At 49.4% G+C, this 23,010-nt stretch overlaps 2 gene segments (V, D, J or C); both read right to left on the reverse strand.

The window, feature by feature from the left end:
* Window positions 1–22,796, reverse strand: part of LOC132225683 (immunoglobulin heavy variable 1-46-like) — a 46,438-nt gene extending 23,642 nt beyond the window's left edge. Inside the window, 1 exon segment of the V gene segment in view lies at window positions 22,713–22,796. Within this exon segment, the coding sequence occupies window positions 22,713–22,758 (46 nt within the window).
* LOC132225732 (immunoglobulin heavy variable 3-48-like) lies at window positions 10,280–15,858 on the reverse strand. The segment is given in 4 exon segments: window positions 10,280–10,367; window positions 12,725–12,896; window positions 15,373–15,678; window positions 15,774–15,858. Coding segments are annotated over 4 exon segments (612 nt in total).
* Window positions 22,797–23,010: the final 214 nt, after the last annotated feature.

The following is a 23,010-nucleotide window of genomic DNA, read 5'->3' on the forward strand; positions in this document are numbered from 1 at the left end:
TGCCTCCTTTGTCAAATATTAGTTGAGCATAAAGGCTTGGGTAGATTCCTGGGTTCTCTGTTCTGTTCCATTGATGTATATGCCTGTTTTTGTGCCAGTACCAGGCTATTTTGATTAGTATGGCTTTGGAGTATAATTCGATATCTTGTATTGTTATCCCTCCACCTTTGTTCTTCTTTCTCAAGATTACTGTTGCTAAATGGGCTGTTTTTTTGGTTCCACATAAATTTTTGGAGTATTTGTTGTAGATCTGTGAAATATGCTGTTGCTATTTTAATAGGGATTACATTGAATCTGTAGAGAGCTTTGGGTATTATGGACATTTTAATGATGTTAATTCCGCCAATCCATGATGACCGTATATTTTTCCACAAGCTTATATCTTCCTCTATCTCTTTATTCAACATCCTGTATTTTCCTTAGTATAAGTCTTTTACCTTGGTTAAGTTTATTCTTAAGTATTATAATTTTTTGATGCCATGGTAAATGGGATTTTTGGTTTGGTCTTTCTGTCTTTCTTCCTTTAAATGTATTTTTTTATTGATTTCAGAGAGGTAGGGAGCGGGAGAGATGGAAACATCAATGATGAGAGAGAATCATTGGTTGGCTGTCTCCTGCACGCCCCCTAGTTGGGATCGCGCCGCAACCTGGGCATGTGCCTTTGGCCAGAATCAATCCTGGGACCACTCAGTCCACAGGCTGATGCTCTATCCACTGAGCTAAACAGGCTAGGGATGGTTTCCCTTTCTGAGAATTCATTATTGGTGCATAAAAGTACCATTGGGTGTAAATTTTGTATCCTACTACATTGCAGAATTCATTTATTAAATCTAGGTGTGTGTTTTTTGTGGAGACTGTCGGTTTTCTATGTACAATATCATGTCTTCTATAAATAATGATTTTTACATCCTCCTTTCCATTTTGGATGCCTTTTAATTCTTCTTCATGTTTCATTGCTGTGGCTAGGACTTTCAGTACTATGTTGAATAAGAGAGGTGAAAGTGGGCATTTCTAGAGAACCAAGATGGCAGCATAGGTTAACGCCGGAGTTTGCTGCTTTGAACAACTACTTCAAAAGTAAAACTAAAAGACGGAAGGGACATCACCCAGAACCACAGGAACGCTGGCTGAGTGGAAGTCCTACAACTAGGAGGAAAGAGAAACGCATACGGACACTCAGAGGAGGCGCAGTGCTGAAGTCAAATTCTGAGGTGTGGAGTGCGCAGAGCGGGCTGGCGGCGGAGGGCTTGGTTGTTGTTTTCAATCGGGAGGGAGTCGCAGACTCTGAGCTCCAGATACAGGCGAGTCTTTAGGGACCCAGACTCAAACGGGACTGTCTGGCTTCGGTCAGAGCGAGTGCAGCTTTCTCTCCCAGCTTTGCAGCGGGTGCTGGGACTCAGAGAGGCAGAGTCCCTGGGGACAGGACTGAGAGCCGCCATAACTGCTCTCTCCGGCCCACCCTGTTGATCCTGTGCGACCCGCCCTACCCAAGCCCTGCACAGAGGCATTTGCTGGATAGCCTCAGGCAAAGGCTAAATTAGCACCTCCCTAGAGGACAGAAGTTCTCTCACTGCTGACACAGCTGATTCTCATAGCCACTTGGCCTGGAGGTCAAACCCTCCCTGGGATTAGCTACAACAATCAAGGTTTAACTATAAGACTGCGAACAAAGACCACTAGGGGGTGCACCAAGGAAGCATAACAAAATGCGGAGACAAAGAAACAAGACAAAATTCTCAAAGGAAGATATAGAGTTCAGAACCACACTTTTAAGGTCTCTCAAGAACTGTTTAGAAGCCGCCGATAAACTTAATGAGATCTACAACAAAACTAATGAGATCCTCCATGTTATGTTGGGGAACCAACTAGAAATTAAGCATACACGGACTGAAACAATGAATATTATACAGACTCCCGACAGCAGACCAGAGGAGCGCAAGAATCAAGTCAATGATTTGAAATGCGAGGAAGCAAAAAACACCCAACCGGAAAAGCAAAATGAAAAAAGAATCCAAAAATGCGAGGATAGTGTAAGGAGCCTCTGGGACAGCTTCAAGCGTACCAACATCAGAATTATAGGGGTGCCAGAAGATGAGAGAGAGCAAGATATTGAAAACCTATTTGAAGAAATAATGACAGAAAACTTCCCCCACCTGGTGAAAGAAATGGACTTACAGGTCCAAGAAGCGCGGAGAACCCCAAACAAAAGGAATCCAAAGAGGACCACACCAAGACACATCATAATTAAAATGCCAAGAGCAAAAGACAAAAAGAGAATCTTAAAAATAGCAAGAGAAAGAAACTCAGTTACCTACAAGGGAATACCCATACGACTGTCAGCTGATTTCTCAACAGAAACTTTGCAGGCCAGAAGGGAATGGCAAGAAATATTCAAAATGATGAATAGCAAGAACCTACAACCAAGATTACTTTATCCAGCAAAGCTATCATTCAGAATTGAAGGTCAGATAAAGAGCTTCACAGATAAGGAAAAGCTAAAGGAGTTCATCACCACCAAACCAGGATTATATGAAATGCTGAAATGTATCCTTTAAGAAGGGGAAGAGGAAGAAAAAGGTAAAGATACAAATTATGAACAACAAATATGCATCTATCAACAAGTGAATCTAAGAATCAAGTGAATAAATAATCTGATGAACAGAATGAACTGGTGATTATAATAGAATAAGGGACATAGAAAGGGAATGGACTGACTATTCTTGGGGGGGGAAAGGGGTGTGGGAGATTCGGGAAGAGACTGGACAAGAATCGTGCACCTATGGATGAGGACAGTGGGTGGGGAGTGAGGGCAGAGGGTGAGGCGGGAACTGGGAGGAGGGGAGTTATGGGGGGGAAAAAGAGGAACAAATGTAATAATCTGAACAATAAAGATTTAATTAAAAAAAAAAGAAAGTGGGCATTTCTGTTCTGTTCTGTTTCTTAGGGGGAATGGTTTATGGTTTTGCTCATTGAGTATGACTCTGGCTGTGGGTCTGTTATATGTGTCCTTTATTGTGTTGAGATATGAACTGTCTTCTCCTACTTTGCTGAGAGTATTTATCAAAAGTGGTGCTGGGTTTTGTCGAATGCTTTTTCTGAATTTATAGATATGGTCATGTTATTTATGTCTTTCAGTTTGTTTATGTGATGTATCATGTGTATTGATTTGTGAATATTGTACCAGCCTTGCATCCCTGGATGAATCCCATTTGGTCATGGGATTCATTGCAGTATCCAATTTGATAATATTTTTTGAGGATTTTAGCGTCTGGGTTCATCAGGGATATTGGCCTGTAGTTCTCTTTCTTAGGAGCGTCACCTGGTTTTGGAATTAGGATAATGCTGGGCTCGTGAAAAGAGTTTGGAAGTGTTCCTTCCTCTGGATTTTTTTTGAATAATTTGGGGAGTAGAGGTGTTAGTTCTTCTTTGGATGTTTGGTAAAACTCCCCTGTGAAGGCATTCAGACCAGAACTTTTTTTTTTTCTGGGCGTTTTTGGATTCCAGCTTCTATTTCCTCAGTTGTTATTGGCCTTTTCAGGTATTCTGATTCTTCCTATTTCACTTCTGGGGTACTGTGTTTTCCTAGGAATTTGCGCATTTCATCCATATTGTCCAGCTTGTTGGCATATAATTGTTCATAGCACTTTATTACAATACTTTCTATTTCTGGGGTGTCAGTTGTTACTAGATGTTCATTTCTGACTTTATTTTGGTCCCCTCTCCTTGTTTCCTGATGAGTCTGGCTAATGATTCATCAATCTTTTTTATGTTTACAAAGAACCAACTTGTGGTTTCACCAAGTCCCATTCCTGAGCGTTGAAAGGTTCTGTAGTCACCAGAGCCCTTTAATCAGGAGGGAACCAGGGGAGACACACAGAGGTCAGGGAGCAGTGCATGACTTGGGGAAGCTTATCAAACACAGTGTGTTCTAATAGCTCCTGTAAACCCACCAAAGGAGCAAGGAGGGAAGTGTGGGCGGTCTTCTCTGTCCTGCAGACATGATTAAGGTGAAGGTGGAGCCAGTAAAACACCTATAACATGGAGGCTCAGAAAATGCTGTGATAGATTAACATGCCTGCTGGAAGCTTTCCATTGTCAAACACTATCATGAAAGTGCAACAAAGAACTCTGAAGGCTGATGAACCTTCAGCTTTTATAAGGGCTAAATCCACGCACAGATTGTACTGGAGAGATAGTGGTGGCTCGAAGCAATTTCCTGACCTAAGAGCCTCAAAATAAATCTTTACTAATATTCACTGACCTTAAAGATAGTCTGTCTACTACCAGATTGCTGTGTCCAACTGAGGGCAAAAATGTGTATGTAAGTCGAATAAAAGCTAACAGGTCCAGTGTTTGTGCATCATCCCCACACCAAAGAGTGTGAACTCTTTAGAATCACCACCACCATCATGTGGAGGTAGCAGGTTTTTAATAATTGTGTGCACCTCCCTCTCCACACGGGGAAGTAATGTGTATGAACGTATGTGGTAAATGAAGTAAAGACAACACGTTGATGTAAGGACTGTCCAAACATGGAGAGAATGTTTTATAAGATTTTATTACAGCCAAAGTGTTGACAACTGTTGGGCAGCAAGACCTCAAATGCTCTGGAGAATAATCGTTTGCAGCTGGTTTTGTGCATTTGAAGTTAAGGAGGGAAGATTAGGGATGACATGGAGATGGGAGAGAGCAACGCGGGTACTGGATGCCAGCATAGTGAACAGGAGGATCTCTCTCTCTCTCTCTCTCTCTCTCTCTCTCTCTCTCCCCCCCCCCCCCCCGTCTGAGACCAAGTCTGGTCCTGGACATCTGGTCGACCACAGCCACCTTGCAACCATCTCCTGTGGCCACAATTTTTGGGGAGTGCTGGTCGCCCGGAATTTTCGGGGGAAAAAATGGGGAGGGAGCTGGCCCTCGGTGCCCCCTGAGAAAGGGGACAAGTCCTCCTCCATCCACCCCTGCTTCCCTGTTCTAGCCCGAGGCCCGACGGCCCCAGCATGGTTCCCGGAGTGGACCTGCAGCGGGTCTGCTGTGCCCTCAGGATGCGCCCTTGGGAGGCGCTTATGATTTCTGCTTGGCTCTTGAACAAAACCATGTCCTTTGGATTCCACACTGCGCCGCCCCCAGCGTCTCCCACAGGACATGCTCCAGGGACCCCTCAGGAGACAGCATGCGGCCTCAGCGCGCTCCATGCTGCGCCCTGAGCGCTTCCAGTAGCTCTGGGGGACGCCAGGGACTGCCCACAGACAACATGCTCCTGCAGCAGCCAGGTGCCCTGGGGGAAACCCACCCAAACACGGTCCCACCACCTTCAAACGCCCTCTGTGCTGAGCACAGACGCTGCGCCATCACTGCACTCACACACCTTCCTCAGCGCCTGTGGCCTCACGGCCACGTTCTCACAGTGTTTCTGTTCTGCTCTTTCTCCTCCATGGAGGCCCCGTGTCTGAACCCAGCAGCGCTGCCCTCTGGGAGCAGTGCGACCCGGGTCATGGGATCCGCAGCCACCATGTCCTCGCAAACCTCAAAGCCTCCAAAGGACTGAGACTCCTGAGGTACCGCCACCTCCCCCTCACCTCCAGGCTGGGGTCCAGCAGCAGTGGCCTGAGGTGGAGGGCGCAGGAGTTCAGGTCCCCCAGGTCCCCCAAGTCCAGTTGCACCAGCTGCTGCTGCACCAGCTGGGGCAGCCACAAGCATTCCCACTGGGGACTTGGGCACTGGGGGCTGGAGCTTTACTTGCAGCTCCGCCTCCTCTTTTTTTTAAAAAATATATTTTATTGATTTTTTTTACAGAGAGGAAGGGAGAGGGATAGAGAGCTAGAAACATCTGTCAGCTGCCTCCTGCACAATCCTTACTGGGGATTTGACCTCAACCAAGGCACATGCCCTTGATCAGAATCGAACCTGAGACCATTCAGTCCTCAGGCCAAAGCTCTATCCACTGAGCCAAACCGATTAGGGCAGCTCCGCCTCTTCTTACTCAGTCCCTTTCTGTGCTGCTGCCAACTGGGTCTGACAGTCCCTGGAGGGAGAACTGAGGTCTCTTGAAGCGCTTGGTCCTGCTCTGACCCATGGCAACGTGAGGACCCAAGAGTGGACAGCAGCTGAGAGGCTGTGGCGGCTGCCCAGCTGGTAGCAGGGCCTTGAGGAGAGGGTGGTCCTTGGGGCAGCTCACCTGGGCTTGGGACTGCAGGGGACACAGGGAAAGGAGTGCACAGGTGCAAGGGAGGAGGGCATAGTTTTCTTTGTAGAAGATTGGGAGATTGAAACCGCACAAGTCCCTGGAGGCAGAATTCCTCCCCCTCCCCTACCACCTCCCCAAAATGAAAGCCCTGCGCCCGTCTCCTTTCTAGTCTCCATCCAGCAGGTCTGACTTGCTGAGTGATCTTTCCTGTGGTTCTTAGGGGTTTCAATCAGGAGCATAATAACCATCCCACGGCCCCTTGGTGTGTGTGTGTGTCATGAACATCTGTACCAGCTGCTGTGCCTCTGCTTCTGCATGGTGTCCACTCCTCTGCGTGCTGTGAGCATGAGGACAAGACAAGGACTGTCACCCTGTGGGTCCTTCTTCTGTAGCTTTGGGGTCACACACATGTGGGGCCCACGGTCCAGCATTCAGGGGAGCTGCACTGTTGAGTCATTGGAGCCTCTTGTTAGATTCAGGTGACGTGGGTCAGCAGATTTGAGGATAAAACTCATTATGGCCCAAGTGTGCATGAAAGAGACCCTCTGCCTTTTGTTCATAGGAGAAAGTTGTCTCTCTTTACAACAGACTTTCTCACTCAGAGACTCAGACGTCAGCAAAGAATCAGGATCCAGAGGTTCCCTGAGGGAAACTGTGACATGAAGGGGAAACCACACAGGAACCAGCCCAGACCTCCAACTACACCTGCTGCTGGGATGGTCCTTGTGTTGAGGGACCCTGAGCGCCTCTGGTGGTCAGAGACCTTCCTGCAGGGAGGTTAGTGTCTGGGCTCACACTGACTTCCCCTCACTGTGCCTCTTGCACAGTAATATACGGCCGTGTCCTTGGTAGTCACGGAGCTCAGCTGCAGGGAGAACTGGTTCTTGGACGTGTCTCTGGAGATGGAGGTTCGGCTCTTGAGCGAGGGGCTGTAGTAAGTGTTCCCACTACTACATATGTACCCGATCAAATCCAGCCCCTTCCCTGGAGGCTGGCGGATCCAGCCCCAGCAGTAACCCCTGGTTGTGATGGAGAATCCAGAGACAGTGCAGGTGAGGGAGAGGGTCTGCGAGGGCTTCACCAGTCCTGGGCCCGACTCCTGGAGCTGCACCTGGGACAGGACACCTGGGGACAAGGAGCATCAGTCCTGTCAGTCACCTGCAGTCACAGCCATCCCATGACCCCTGCCTGACCCCTGAGACCCTCACCTTGGGGGGCTGTCAGCAGGCACAGGAGAAGACCCAGTAGCCTCATCTTCTTCTAGACCACAGCTCTGCCTTCCCAGAGACCTCAGCCCTGTGTGAGGAGAGAGCTGTGATCTTGCACAGCACAGGAGATGATGTACCCTGGAGCTTGAACAGAAATTTGCATGTGAGGCAGCCTTTTCATTATAAGTAGAGGGACTGAGGTCTGTATTCACTGTGATATGAGTAACTACCACCAAAGCACAAGGAAAAGGGAGACCCTTGATTCTTTTTAAAAATATATATATTTTATTGATTTTTTACAGAGAGGAAGGGAGAGAGATAGAGAGTCAGAAACATCAATGAGAGAGACACATTGATCAGCCACCTCCTTCACACCCCCCCCCCCCACTGGGGATGTGCCCGCAACCAAGGTACATACCCTTGACCAGAATTGAACCTGGGATCCTTCAGTCCACAGGCCAACACTCTATCCACTGAGCCAAACTGGTTACGGTGACCCTTGATTCTTGATGTTGGAAAACTTTTATTGTGTTGCTAGAGACCCAGTGCACTAATTTGTGCACTAGTAGGGTCCCTCAGCCTGTCCTGATGGATTGAGCCATCACTGGCAGTCCGACATCCCCCAAGGGGTCCCAGATTGTGAGAGGGTGCAGGTCAGGCCAAGAAACCCCACCAGTGCATGATCAGGGCCAGGGAGTGATGTGCGAGCTTGGCCAGCTGAGGAGGGACTGTGGGAGGGCTCCAGGGCATATATGGACCATCTCTCTCAGTCCTGATCAGCTGGACTCCAGCAGCAAGCTAACCTACTGGTTGGAGCGTCTTCTCCCTGGTGGTCATTGCACATCATAGCGAGCAGTTGAGCAGCCCTAGCTGATCATTAGCATATGATACTTTGATTTATTGACTGAACAGCTGACCAGTCGACCGGACACTTAGCATATTAAGCTTTTATTATATAGGATAATACACTGTGAAAACTCTTCCCTTATGCCAGCCCATTGCATATTGCACAGACCCCGAGCTAATAACTTCAGAGATAATCATGTTTTAACTTGGAGAAAAGATTAGAAATGAAAGCAGTGATTATGCTTGTGCACCATTTAGAATCACTTATATTTTAAACTGGAGGCCTGGTGCAGGAAAATTCATACACTGGCAGTGGAGGGGAAGGTCTCTCAGCCCGGCTTGCTCTCTCACACAGTCTGGGAGCACTCAGGGGGTTTCCTTGTGATGGCTTAGGCCTGCTCCCCTCTCCCATCACCTCGACAAATAAAATGCCTGAGTGAGTCCACTTTCCTGGCTCCATCAAAGCAGCTCTGTCATCCTGTAGGGCCTTTCCTGCGCTTCCCAGAGATTTCAACTACGTGCATAATAAACATCTCATGTCCCTTGGTGTGGGTATTCGTGGTCATCCTGGACATCTGGACCAAGCTTCTGGGGGTCCAGCTGCCTCTGTCTGGTGTCAGCTACTCTCAGTGCTGTGAGTATGATGACAATGCAATGACCTTGAACACCTGGGATCCTTCTTCTCTAGCTTTGGGTTCACATGACTGTTGCCCTGCCAGAGGCTAAGACCAACAAGTAGCTAGCATAATTATGCAAGAAGTCCACTGGAAGGCTAATGGACTTTGATATCCAGCAAAGGCTGAAAATCAGCATAATATTGCCCTGCTTTTGGCGGAATGGCTGAAGGCAATCCCCTAACCTGATAATCCTTTTACTGTTTACCACACTTTACCATTGATATGCCTGTTTGCATTCCTAAGGGGCAAATGTGTATTCAAGTAAATAAAAGATGATGGGTCCATGGTTTCAGAGAGCCCCTCAGCTAGATATTAAGGTCTCTGTCTGGCTCCCTCATGCCTTCTAAATTTATCTTTCTTTCCTAGTATATTCATTTGTGCCTCAGGCCCTTCTCCAGACCCTGATCCCCATCAGAAAATGAATGTGGCATTCACATCTGGTGCCTCAAAAAAAGGACATGCAGAAGAAGATTCACCGGAGTGAAAAATGAAGAAAGTTCACTGGGAAGGTGGTGATTGCACCAAAAACGGTAGGAAAATCACTGCATACAAAGCCCGTGCAAAGTTTTGCATGTCACAAGCCGTAAGTGGGCAGGAATGTCTTTTATTTCAAGCCAGGTTATAATGGGGAAGAATTCAAGTAAAAGGCAAAAACATCATTGCAAATTTTTAGCTTGCATGCTCAAGGATAAAGAAATTAAAATGTCAAAATGGGAGAGAAACCAAGATGGTGGCATAGGTAAACACTGGAAATTGCTGCCTCCCAAAACAACTTCAAAAATACAACTAAAAGACAAAACTGACATCATCCAGAACCACAGGAAGGCTGGCTGAGTGGAAATTCTACAACTATAAGGAAAGAGAAAAGCACACTGAGACTCAGAGGAGGTGCGGATGTAAAGTGCAGAGGTACGGAGGTGCACGCGGCCAGGCCTGGCAACTGAGGATGCGGCTGTCTTTTTGAATCAGGAGGGAGTCTCAAGCCCCCAACTGCTCTGAACTCCAGTTCTGGGAAGTCTCTGGGCACCCAGAAACATACGGGGAGGAACTGGACTGTCTGGCAGTGGGCAGAACTCGGAACTCGAGGGCAGCTTTCTCTCAGAGGTGCTTGCAGGCTGGAGTCCAGCAGCATCGGCCAGAGGGGGAGGGCGCAGGGGTTCAGGCCAACCAGGTTCCCGGGGTTCAGAAGCACCAGCTGCTGCTGCACCAGCTGGTCCATTCCCGTGCACAGGCACTATGGACCTAGGGGCTGGGGGCTGGAGCTTTTCCAGCAGATCCGCCTCCTCTTGCCCAGTTCCTTTCTCTGCTGCTGCCAACTGGGCCTGACAGCTGCCTGGAGGGAGAAGTGAGGTCTCTGGAAGCTCTTAGTACTGCTCTGGCCCATGGCAACGTGAGGACCAAGAGGGGATGGCAGTGGCGAATTGGTGGCGGCTGCCCAGCTGGTGGCAGGGCCTTGAGGAGGAGGTGGTTCATGAGGCAGCTCACTTTGTCATGGGACTGCAGGGGCCACAGAGAAAGTACTGCCAGGCTTGAGGGAGGAGAGTGTAGTTTTCTTTGTAGAAGTTATTGGGAGATTGAAACCACACAAGTCCCTGCAAACAGAATTCCTCCCTCTCCCCCACCACCTCGCCAAAATAAAAGCCCTGCGCCCTCTCCTTTCCAGTCTCCATCCAAGCAGGTCTGACTTGCTGAGTGATCTTTCCTGTGCTTCTCAGGGGTTTCAATCAGGAGCATAATAACCACCCCACGTCCCCTTGGTGTGAGTGTGTGTCATGAACATCTGCACCAGCTGCTGTGCCTCTGCTTCTGCACGGTGTCCACTCCTCTGGGTGCTGTGAGCATGAGGAAAAGACCAGGACTGTCACCCTGTGGGTCCTTCTTCTGCAGCTTTGGGTTCACACACATGTGGGGCCCACGGTCCAGCATTCAGGGGGAGCTTCACTGTTGAGTCATTAGAGCCTCTTTTTAGATTCAGGTGACGTGGGTCAGAAGATTTGAGGATAAAACTCATTATGGCCCAAGTGTGCATGAAAGAGACTCTTTGCCTTTTGTTCACAGGAGGAAGTTGTCTCTCTTTACAACAGACTTTCTCACTCAGAGACTCAGACATCAGCGAAGAATCAGGATCCAGAGGTTCCCTGAGGGAAACTGTGACATGAAGAGGAAACCACACAGGAACAGCCCAGACCTCCAACTGCACCTGCTGCTGGGATGGTCCTTGTGTTGAGGGACCCTGAGCACCCCCTGGCGGTCAGAGATCTTTCTGCAGGGAGGTTATTGTCTGGGCCAGGGGTGGGCAAACTTTTTGACTCAAGGGCCACAATGGGTTCTTAAACTGGACCGGAGGGCCGGAACAAAAGCATGGATGGAGTGTTTGTGTGAACTAATATAAATTCAAAGTAAACATCATTACATAAAAGGGTACAGTCTTATTTTTTAGTTTTATTCATTTCAAACGGTCCTGATGTGGCCCACGGGCCATAGTTTGCCCACGGCTGGCTCGGCTCACACTGACTTCCTCTCACTGTGTCTCTTGCACAGTAATACATGGCCGTGTCCTCGATGGTCACGGAGCTCAGCTGCGGGGATAACTGGTTCTTGGATGTATCTCTGGAGATGGTGGTTCGGCTGGCCATGCAGGCCGCCCAGGAGTGTCCGCACAGGGAGCGGGGCTCCGCCGTCTAAGACTGCCCGGTTTAGCAGCCCCTTAGAAGACCTGCAGAATCTAACTGTCCCTAGCTCATACACACACACACCACACACGTCCACATGCTCCTCTATCACTTCCTTGCGCTCTCACACTCTCTCCCTCCTTACCTTCCTGCTGGGAGTCATTTTTCTTCCTCCATCTTCTCCATTGTTTTTCTATTCCCTTTGGACTTTCTTCTCCTGGATGAGGGGCTTCCTTCCCTTCATTTTGAAAATATAGACCTTGCTGTTCCCAGCTCCCTCATTCTATGGAATTGAACCTTCTGCTGCTCTGCAGCCCTGTGCTTCTTCCATGGTCCCCTTAAATTCTAAAATTCCTAGAAATTCCTTAACTTGTCATTTTCTCCCCTAAAAATTCCTCTGTCATATAGGGAACTCATACAACTTAACAAAAGGAAGACAACAACACAATAGAAAAATAGGAAAAGGGCCTAATAGGTAAGTCTCCAAAGTGGAAACACAGATGGCCAGGACGTGCTCTCCTGAGGGCGGTCATGCTGATGTCAGGTGTGTTAACCCAGATGCACAGGAACAATGGACGGGGTGCTTAAGGCAAAGATGAGCCTTTTAGTAAAGAAGTCAGAGGCCTGGGCGTGCCCACCCCCAGGACTGCCCGGGGAGGATGTGCGATCAGAGCCTCCTGTGAGGGTCCTGTCAGTCACTGAGTTTTGTGAGATTTAGGACAGAGCCCCCTTTTTGTTCACAAATACAATCCCTAAAACTAGACCTAGGCCAGGGCTTTCTGTGAGCTCTGTGGCTGAGTCTTTGTGCAAAATTCATTTAAGACAGAGCAGGAAATGGTATCTTTATTTAACTCCCCATCTGCTCTTGGTCTGGGCCCTATGCTGATCCCCAGTGCCCCCTGGTGTCCTGAGCGCCCCCTGGTGTCCCCGGTAGCCTAGCCCAGCTGTTTCCCTCAGGGAGGTTAGTGCCTGGGCTCACACCGACTTCCTCTCACTGTGTCTCTCACACACTAATGCATGGCCGTGTCCTCGGTGGTCATGGAGCTCAGCTGCAGGGAGAACTGGTTCTTGGACGTGTCTCTGGAGATGGAGGTTCGGCTCTTGAGAGAGGGACTGAAGTTAATGTCTCCATCATACCATATGCCCCCAATCCACTCCAGACCCTTTCCCGGGGGCTGGAGGATCCAGTTCCAGAGGTAACCACTGGTTGTGATGGAGAATCCAGAGACAGAGCTGGTGAGGGAGAGGGTTTGCGAGGGCTTCACCAGTCCTGGGCCTGACTCCCACAGCTGCACCTGGGACAGGACACCTGGGACAGAGAGAACACAGTGAGTCCTGGGCTCAGATGCAGGGTTCCCATCTCCTCACGTCTAAGCCCAGAGTCACTCACATCTGGGAGCTGACAGCAGGAAGAGGAAGATCCACATGGGAGTCATGTCTTGCAGGTGAGGTCCTCGTCCCCCAGAAAGTATTCTCCAGGGTGAGGAGGCCCTGCATTTAAGTGGACGCCATCTCTGTGTGTGTGTGTCTGGTGGCCGTGTGGGCATTTGCATATGAGAGTTGTCTGCACATATAAAGAGCAAGAGGTGAGGGAGGTCCTTGTCTCTGGGGCTTCTCCTGGAAGGAAGTGCTGACTGTGCCCTCAGAGAACCAGGCCCTCCTTGGGGTCCTGTTCACCGTGCCCAGGGACCTCTCCTTCCACACCAGGGGCTATGCTGCAGGAGGTGGTCAAGGAAATAGGATATGGGCACAATTAGTGACTCCTTAGGGATAAAATCAATGTGCCTCTGCTCCCATGTGGATAGATAGATGATATAGATATAGATATAGATATAGATATAGATATAGATATAGATATAGATATCCATATAGATATCCATATAGATATAGATATAGATACAGATACAGATATAGATATAGATATAGATATAGATATAGATATAGATATATAGATATAGAATAGATATAGAATAGATATAGATATAGATATAGATATAGATATAGATATAGATATCCATATAGATATAGATATAGATATAGAATAGATATAGGTTTAGGTGTAGATGTAGATATAGATATAGACTCAAATACATATGTAGATATAGTTCTTCCTTTTTTAATCATCCTTTGAGGATATTTTCATTGATTGTTAGAGGGAAAGAAAAGAAAATGGAGAGAAGCATTGATGTGAGAGAAAAATATTTACCAGTTGCCTCTCACATAGATTCTACTGGAAATCAAACCTGCAAAATTTTTATGTATTTATTATTGATTTAAACATTTACAACTGATATCAGAGAGGGAGAGGGAAAGAGATATAGAAATATCAATGATGAGAAAAAATAATTAATTGCCTGCCTCCTGCATACCCCATACTGGGGATGTTGCCTGCATCCCAGACATGTGCATTGACTGGGGATCCAACAGTGACCACATGGTCATCGCTCAAACTCTGAGCCATGCTGTCCCAGTTGTCCCTGCTCTTTTAGGATTCACAGAATTCCCTGTGTACCTGGGCTCTGGTCAGCGAGATGTTGGCAACATTATAGATGACTAGGCCCAGCTCTTCCCTGACTACCTTCTGACCCCCTTGGTCTCGGGCTCATCCACCATGGTGCCTTGCAGCTGACAGGCCCCTGGAGGTTCCCTCAGCACAAATGTGAGTTGTTGGAGGTGCTCTGAGCTAAGTGCTCAGCTGTGTCTCCACCGAACACAGTGGGGCCTCCAGGGCCCGACAGCACATGTGGGCACTTCACATGGAATCAGCAGGCCACCTGAGTGGCATAGGCCCTGGTGTCTCAGGGAGGGCCTGGCACAGGAGATGGGCATGAGGGGGTAAAGTCAGGGTTCATTTAAGGCATACCTGCCAGAGGGGAAGGAAAGGGCAGACACATCCACACGGGACATCCTGTGCAGGCCCCATGGGCTGAGATTGTAGGCGGCAGAGGACAGAGGGTGAGGATGGGGTGGTGTCTGCGGAGCTGGAGGCACAGCAGAGGTGGGTGGGACCATGTCTCCCTTCAGCAGGTTCTCAGGATGCAGGTGGTTCACCACGGGAAGCAGGACTGGTGTTGGGACACGTCCCCTGGGACCAGGTTCTGAGACCCACAGGGAACAGGGCTCAGGAGGGCTGTGACAGGGCCCTTCACTGGGCCTCCTTAGTGCCTCCGTCCCAGGATTCCCCAGGAGCTTGGTCCACCTCACAGGCCCACAGAGGGGCAGTGTCCACAGGGGTCGGATCCTACACCTCCATGTGGAGCCATGTAGTGAGAGGAAAGTGGCTAACTGCCCCAAAAGGGCTCCTCTTGGGGCAGAGCCAGGGGCTGATCACCCTCAGGTGAGGTTTGGGGCCTGGATGCCATGTTTCCCGCTCAGCACTGCATGGAGGGTGGGGGACTTTGCTCTCAGTTAGGGGACAGGAATCCCTAAACTGTTTTTCTTGTCAACGCAGAGAGCGACCATCAGGGACTTGGTGACAGGAAGGACACAGATGAGAAGTCAACCAGATCTGACACACAGCCACTTCCTGCTTTTTTCCTGCAGAGAATCTAATTAAAGACACAAAGAAGGAAGAGGAACTGCCCCAGGGACACTAGGAGGGAAGAAAGCATTGACCCCAATAGGAAGCTTGCTCAACCCTCCAGGGACAGCCTCTGAGCTAGGACCCTGGGTTTGCTGGTCCTGAGCGCCCCCTGGTGTCCCGGACGCTCCCTGCAGGCCAGCCCTGCTGTCTCCTCAGGGAGGTTTGTGTCTGGGCTCACACTGACTTCCCCTCACTGTGTTTCTTGCACAGTAATACATGGCGGTGTCCTCGGCTCTCAGGCTGCTCATTTGCAGATACAGCGAGTTCTTGGCGTTGTCTCTGGAGATGGTGAAGTGGCCCTTCACTGAGGCGGCATAGTTTATGGTACTACCACTAGGACCACTAATGAGTGCGACCCACTCCAGCCCCTTCCCTGGAGCCTGGCGGACCCAGTGCATCCAGTAGCTACTGAAGGTGAATCCAGAGGCTGCACAGGAGAGTCTAAGAGACCCCCCAGGCTGCACCAGGCCTCCCCCAGACTCCACCAGCTGCACCTCACACTGGACACCTGCAAACACAGAGACACAAGGTGGTCTGAGAATCACATGGAAGCAACAACAGGCACAGGCACAGGTCTCAGTGCTCCCCACTCCTGAGAACGACCTTGAGAAATGATCAGGAGGAAAACGCAGCTTGGCACCAAGTCCATGGTGGAGCCGCTGGGGTCCTGTCTCAGGCGCTTGGGCTCTGGGTGTCTCCCCTACATGCCGGGCCGGGCCCCCTTTTATGAGCAGGAAGAGAGCCCCATTTGCATGGAGTCTGCGTATAAGGTGCAGCTGGGACCCTGGGCTGCATGCCTGACCTTGTCATTCTTGGGGCAACACCCGATGGAAAAGGACTCAAGGATGCTGGCCACAAGGGGTCCTGTCCTGACCCCCTCCACCCCCTCCTTTCATGGGAACCATCACTCTGACCCCATTCCTTTGGGGGCAGCTTCCAAGATTGAGAGTCCTCCTTCCTTGTGGTTTTGGTGAGGACCCAGGGGTTCTCCCCCAGAGGCACATGGATGGGGCTTCCGCTCGCTCTCCTTTACCCGCCCTGGGCCATGTTGCCTTTCTGGGGTTTGGGAATAAGAATGTGCCTTGGATGTTACTTTTATTGTAAGACTGAAAGATTCTCCTTGTTATTTGCCTCAATCAGATCCTCCACAAAACTGGAACCTCTACATGTGAGGAGGCAGGAGAGGCTGGGCTGGACGCTGTGGTCACAGCCTCCATCTCAAACCTGCTGCCACTCTCACAAGCACACAGCTGCCTCCAGAAGCCACACATTTCCCTTAACTTCCCTGCTGTTTGTGTGCAAAAGCCCTGTTTCCAGCCTCTTAAATTGGGGGAACCTCCATCATTTAAATAAGGAGTCCTGGCTGGTGAGGCTCAGTGGATAGAGCGTGGGCCTGTGGATTCTGGTCAAGGGCACTTGCCTTGCTTGCAGGCTCCTCCCCTGACTGGGGCTGGTGCAGGAGGCAATCCATCCATGTTTTTCTCTCACATCCATGTTCCTCTCTTTCTCTCCATTTCTGTTTCACTCTCCTTATAAACCAATGAAAAAATATACTCGGGAGATTAGCAAACAAAATAATAATAAAAATTAAACAATCAATAAAAATGAAAGTTAAATAATTACAAAAAATGATTAAAAAATGGAATATGATGGCTCTTAGAACAAAACCCTGGGTAGAGAGTTGAGGCACCTCGTCATCCTTGGGGGCAGGTGAGCACCTCCCTTCTCAGAGGAGAGCGGCCCCCTGTGTCTATCCTCCCACAGCCCCAGGCAGTGAGGACAGAGGGACACAGGAATCTGGGACCATGGTTATTTGTTCCTCTGGGCAGGCGGCCCCCACCCCTTGGAAAGTGCAATCTGGGACCAGCACTGTCTCTGCCTGGTTTTCTCTAAAGCTGAGAAGGCAGCCAGCACCAGCTCTCTGAAGGGTGTGGGGTTGCTGTTCCTCACGTGGCATCTGTGAGCTGCTGTCAGTGAGGCTGCTTATCTGTGGCCTGTGACCCCATTGAAGGCCAGGAGGACTACGTTTTGCCGCATTCTTTGAGAACCAAGCTTCGGTGAGGGGGGAACATGGAAAGCAATTCCTAAGGGGATGTAAGTCAGACTTCACAAATCATCAAAAAACAAACCAAAACTATCAGAACTGGCATCTGTCAGGCTCTCAAACACAGTCAGAGACCTGCAGCAACTGAGCGAACCCGGAGTCATGTACATGCTACTCGGAGAGGGAAGGAGGCCCGGCATGTGGCTCAGGGGTTGAGCTTCCACCCACAGGATGGGTCCACAGCCTCTGGCCACAGGGAATATGACGTCTTATGCTTCGTGGGAAAGTGCCTGGATGAACTACCTGGAACGGCAGCTTGTGTATCATGAGGAATCAGAAAAGCAGGCCCAGGAGCAGGAGACCCATTGGAAACGCCTGCTGACGTGGCAGGTGAACAGACCCAGCACGTGAAGGCAACCCGGCGAGTCTCCCCATGGCAGTAGGTCCCCAATCAGCTGCGTAAGGTCCTGATCTTCTCCACTTGACAGGAGACTGCTGTCCTTTGCTGGTGGGTGTACAAACAGGCCTGTTGCTGCATTTATAAAACAGAAAAGAAAAGTGCAATCACACAGGGGAGGGAGGGGCATGGGCAGGTCAAACACCACGAAGCCTTACTTCTCTCTTCCTTTTTTAAAATTTGTTTTTGTAAATTGATTTTAGAGAGAGAAGAGGGGGGAGTGATAGAGAGTTGGAAACCTCAAGAGAGAAAAACATGGATGGGCTGCCTCCTGCCTGCACCTTCCTGGGGATCGAGCCCACAACCCCGTGACCCATCCTGTGGGTGGAAGCTCAACCCCTGAGCCACATGCCGGGCCTCCTTCCCTCTCTGAGTAGCATGTACATGACTCGGGGTTCGCTCAGTTGCTGCAGGTCTCTGACTGTGTTTGAGAGCCTGACAGATGCCTGTTCTGATAGTTTTGGTTCGTTTTTTGATGTTTTTGTGAAGGAACAAGAGTTTGGAGCTGCCTACGCCACCATTTTGCTTCAGCCCCTTCTGCTCAGTGACTACTTTTCAACAAACAGAGAATGAGAAGGGAGAAGAGCAACTGCTAAGAAATCTAGCAACAATAGAGAAAACAGAGGGACCAGTGCCCATCCCAGGCCAGCAGAGGCGGGAGGAGGGCCCGGACTGAGCAGTGACTCTGGTGTTTGTAAGGAGACCCTGTGTTCTAGGAAGATGAGCTTCCTGTTCTTGCAGGACCCCTGACACACGTCCAGAAGGGTGGCTTTGAGAGGAGTGAGCTGGACGGGCAGGCAGACAGGGCAAGGTCCATGGGAAACAAAGGCAGGTGCAAGGTAGGTGGGGCAGGCAGGGCAGTCTGAGCAGCCCAACCACAGGGACCAACCAGGCAGACATAACAGAATGTTTCTGGACTCATTGTGGGAGGCCTGGGAAACGAGGGAGGACCTGGGACAGTAAAGTGAACGCACACAAGGCAACAGGGATGTGCAGGTCCATTGCTGGGCAAGAACAATGAGGGGCCAATCAGGCGGGCACACGGGTAGACACAGAGCAGGCTGGTGGCACATAAACACCCGAGACCACAGGCTTCAGGGGCAGCCCATTAGTGGGCCCCTCCCCATGCGGGGAGCCTGAATCTGCTTGTAATAAACGCTCCACGCTTTTGCTTAAATCTTCTGGTCCCCGATGTCTTTCTTGGACTTGGTGACAACCGATTCTGGGGACAGAAAACACTGGGCTTGCCCTTCCAGTTATCAAGTTTGGCTCAAATAAACTCTTAAAAATATTCTCCAGGGAATGTGCTGCAGCGATGGGGAAGGCTTCAGGCATGAGGCTTACCTCCAGGGGGCAGTCTGTTCAGGCTCATGGTAATCACCCTCTCTTCTGGCTGTTACATGTGGGTTGTCTTCTGGACTCAGTTTATTCCTTATCGGAGCCTCGGCCACTGGGCCCGTCACTCAGTACTCGGTGGACCATCATCACACCCTTCTGTGCAATGGGTGTTTCTTGTGGCTGATCCACGTGGAGTGTCCTGTGTGCCATGGTATGTGCAAGTCTAAAGGCATCACAGATGGTCAGGCTCAGCTACTCTGGTTCCTGCAGATGTTCCCCTTTGGGAGAGCCTCCTTCTCCATCTTGATTGCTCACAGACCAAAATGCCAAAAAACAACTTAAAGAAGGTACCCAACCTTTCCCTGCACTGACATCACCTCACTCTTATCGGGGGATGGTGTGCTTACTCCACCTCTCTGTTTCCTGGAAAGTCACCACCCACTAGTTACTCATTATTTCATAGTCTCTGCTTGGGTTTGAGTAGTTAACAGGAAAATGTTGCTGTATGTGGTGGCTCTAGAGGTAAGCCTCAGATTGACCTGTGGCAGAGCCACAAACAAGTCCAGGCTTAGAGGGAAGAGCCCTCTTAGCATAATTAATCTTGACCTTATGGCTGCCCCCTAGATCCTTCCTGGGTAGCCAATGGGCTGAGGGAGATGCAGCAAGTGCTGACAAAACAAGTGAAACTCACAAGAACATTGTAACTATATTGACCATTACCTTGTTTTTCTCTGACTATAAAGTAAAGCCTCAGCTTGCTGGCTGGATCCTTCTCTGTGCCCTGATCCAGGCATAGGAGATCCACTAGGCCCCAGCAATATTCTCTTTGTCTGTCTTTTATTTAATCCTTCGCCACTCCCCCTCTCCCTCAGGCTCACTGAACCCTTGGCTGTGCTGGCATGACACAGTGTGTATCTTTCCAATTCTGCAGACTAACCTACCTGGCAGGGTACTTCTAGCTATCTTCTCAGAGGCCTCGGCTGTGCTGGTGCTCTCTCCCTGCCATCTGGGTTAAGCCACGTACTGAATTTGCTTGTTGGTCTACCTGTACTCCCACCTTTTGACGAAAACACCTTACCCATACCACCTCCATCTTAGCTGATTAGGGGTTAAAGGTAAAATCTGTTGGAGTAAGGTAAAATCTGTTGGAGTTAATCGATGGAAATCCAACTCAGATATTTTAGAGGCATGGTCCTCCCCTAGGGAAACAATGACAGTAGTATTAATGGTGTCAGGAACAAGATGGTGCATTATGGAATGAAATGAATTAATGAATAAAATGCTGAGAATTGTCTCTCTAAAGAAATATTCTCCACAGGCTTAGAGGTTCTCATGTCAATGACTTCAAAGTGGTTCATTTATGTTGTGGATTTTATGCCGATTCAACCAGCACGGGAACCTGCCAGAGTGTCACAGGGGGACACAGCACAGCTGGGGAAGCTTCCTTTCTTTCTCCTTTTTTATACACTTTTCTTGGCTCCAGAGATGAGGCCAGCAGAGCGATGGAAACATCAATGATGAGAATCATTGACTGCTGCTGCTCTCCCTCCACCTTCCCCCACTCCCCGACTCCCACACTGGGATGGAGACTGCAACCTGGCATGTGCCCTGACCAAGGAATCAAACCATAGCCTCCTGGTTCATAAGTCAATGCTCAACTTTCCTGTCATGCCTGCTGGGCTGGAAAAAGATGGGACACTTATGTCCATGACAACCAACAGCAAACTTGTCTCATCTTCAACACCTGTAAACCTATTTGAATTCATCCCGTCCAGGCAGCAGGTTTTTAATAATTGTGTGCACTTCCCTCTCCACACGGGGAAGAATGGTGTATGAACGTATGTGGTAAATGCAGAAAAGACCAGATGTTGAGGTAAGAAATGTCTAAACATTTAGGGAATGTTTTATAAGATTTTATTGGAGCCAAACTGACAAGAACTGTTGAGGAGCAAGAGCTCAAATGCTCTGGAGAATAACCATTTGCACCTGCGTTTGTTAATTTGAAGTTGAGGAGGGAAAGTGAGGAGTGACATGGAGGTGGGAGAGAGCAAGGCGGGCCTGGATGCCAGGATAGTGAACAGGAGGTTCTCTCTCTCTCTCTCTCTCTCTCTCTCTCTCTCTCTCTCTCTCTTCTAATCTTTATTGTTGCGAGTATCACATAGGTCCCCCATTTTCTACCCATTATCTTCTTCCCTCTAGCTCCCATTCTCTCCCCAGGCCCTCACCACCCCATTGACTGTGTCCTCGGGTTAGGTATATATGCAGAAAAGTTCATTGGCTGATCTCTTCCACCCACCCTCCCCTACCTTCCCTCTGAGGTTCCATAGTCTCTTCATGCTTCTATGTCTCTGGGTCTATTTTTGTTCATCAGTTTATTTGGTCTATTAGCAATGCAGACTGGTGTAGCCATTATGGTAAACATTATGGAGTTCCATCTACAAATTAAAAATGGAACTCCCATTTGACCCAGTGATCCTACTTCTAGAAATATATCCTAAGAAACCCAAAACACTCATCAGAAAGAATGCATGCACCCCTATGCTCATAACAGTACAATTTAAAACGGCTAAGATTTGGGAACAGCCTAAGTGCCCTCAGCAGACGAGGGGATAAAAAAACTGTGGTACATCTACCACGGAATACTATGCAGCTGTGAAAAAGAAAGAACTCTTACCATTTGCAACAGCAGGAGTACGTCCAATAAGTGGTTAATCTCCAAAATGTATAGGAACTCCTACAACTTAACAAAAGGAAGACAACAACACAATTTAAAAATGGGCAAAGGGACTACTAGGTAAGTCTCCAAAGTGGACACACAGATGGCCAAGACATGGATGTGCTCTCCTGAGGGTGGTCATGCTGATGTCAAAGGTGTGTTAACCCAGATGCACAGGAACAATGGACCGGGTGCTTAAGGCAAAGATGAGCCTTTTAGTAAAGAAGTCATAGGCCTGGGCGTGCCCACCCCCAGGACTGCCCAGGTAGGATGTGTGATCAGAGCCTCCTGTGAGGGTCCTGTCAGTCACTGAGTTTTGTGAGATTTAGGACAGAGCCCCCTTTTTGTTCACAAATGCAATCCCTAAAAGTAGACCTAGGAAAGGGCTTTCTGTGAGCTCTGTGGCTGAGCCTGGGAGCAAAACTAATTTAAGACAAAGCAGGAATTGGTATCTTTGTTTAACTCTGCACCTGCTCTTGGACAGGGCCCTGTGCTGGTCCTGAGCGCCCCCTGCTGGTGATGGCCTCTACCTGCAGCCCAGCCCTGCTGTCTCCTCAGGGAGGTTAGTGTCTGGGCTCACACTGACTTTCTCTCACTATGTGTCTTGCACAGTAATACACGGCCATGTCCTCGGCTCTCAGGTTGCTGAGCTCCATGTAGGCAGTGGTCGTGGACGTGTCTCTGGTCATGGAGACTCTGCCTTGGAACTTCTGTGCATAGTTTGTGTTTCCACTGTAAGGGGAAACCCTCCCCATCCACTCAAGCCCCTGTCCTGGGGCCTGTCGCACCCAGTGGATGTTGTTGCTGGTCAATGTGTATCCAGAAGCCTTGCAGGAGACCTTCACGGAGGCCCCAGGCTTCCTCACCTCAGGCCCAGACTGCACCAGCTGCACCTGGGAGTGGACACCTGTGGGAAGGAGACAGGAGTCAGTGGAATTCCCTTGACCCTCTTTGGACCCTCCTTAACCCAGGACAGGAGCCCCTTACCTGTCGCCATGGCCACCAGGAGGAGGGTTCTCCAGCTCCAGTCCATGCTGAGGGCTGTGCTGTGAACACTTCTGTAGGGGAGGGTGTGGCTGTGGATGATGCCCTCAGGGCACAGACTTGCCCATATTTAACCTGGTCTACCCCTCTCTTTTGCATATTCATGAGGCAGAGTATTTCATAGCTGAGGTCTTGACCCCACCTGAGAGAAGATGGATGACACAGGGACCATGTTCAGTGGGAGACTGAGAATCCAAGTTCTAATTCTTTTTCTTTAAATTATACCTTTATTGTTGAAGAT

The sequence above is a fragment of the Myotis daubentonii genome (genome assembly GCF_963259705.1).
Source record: "Myotis daubentonii chromosome 1 unlocalized genomic scaffold, mMyoDau2.1 SUPER_1_unloc_1, whole genome shotgun sequence".
NCBI classification, from domain to species: Eukaryota; Metazoa; Chordata; class Mammalia; order Chiroptera; family Vespertilionidae; genus Myotis; species Myotis daubentonii.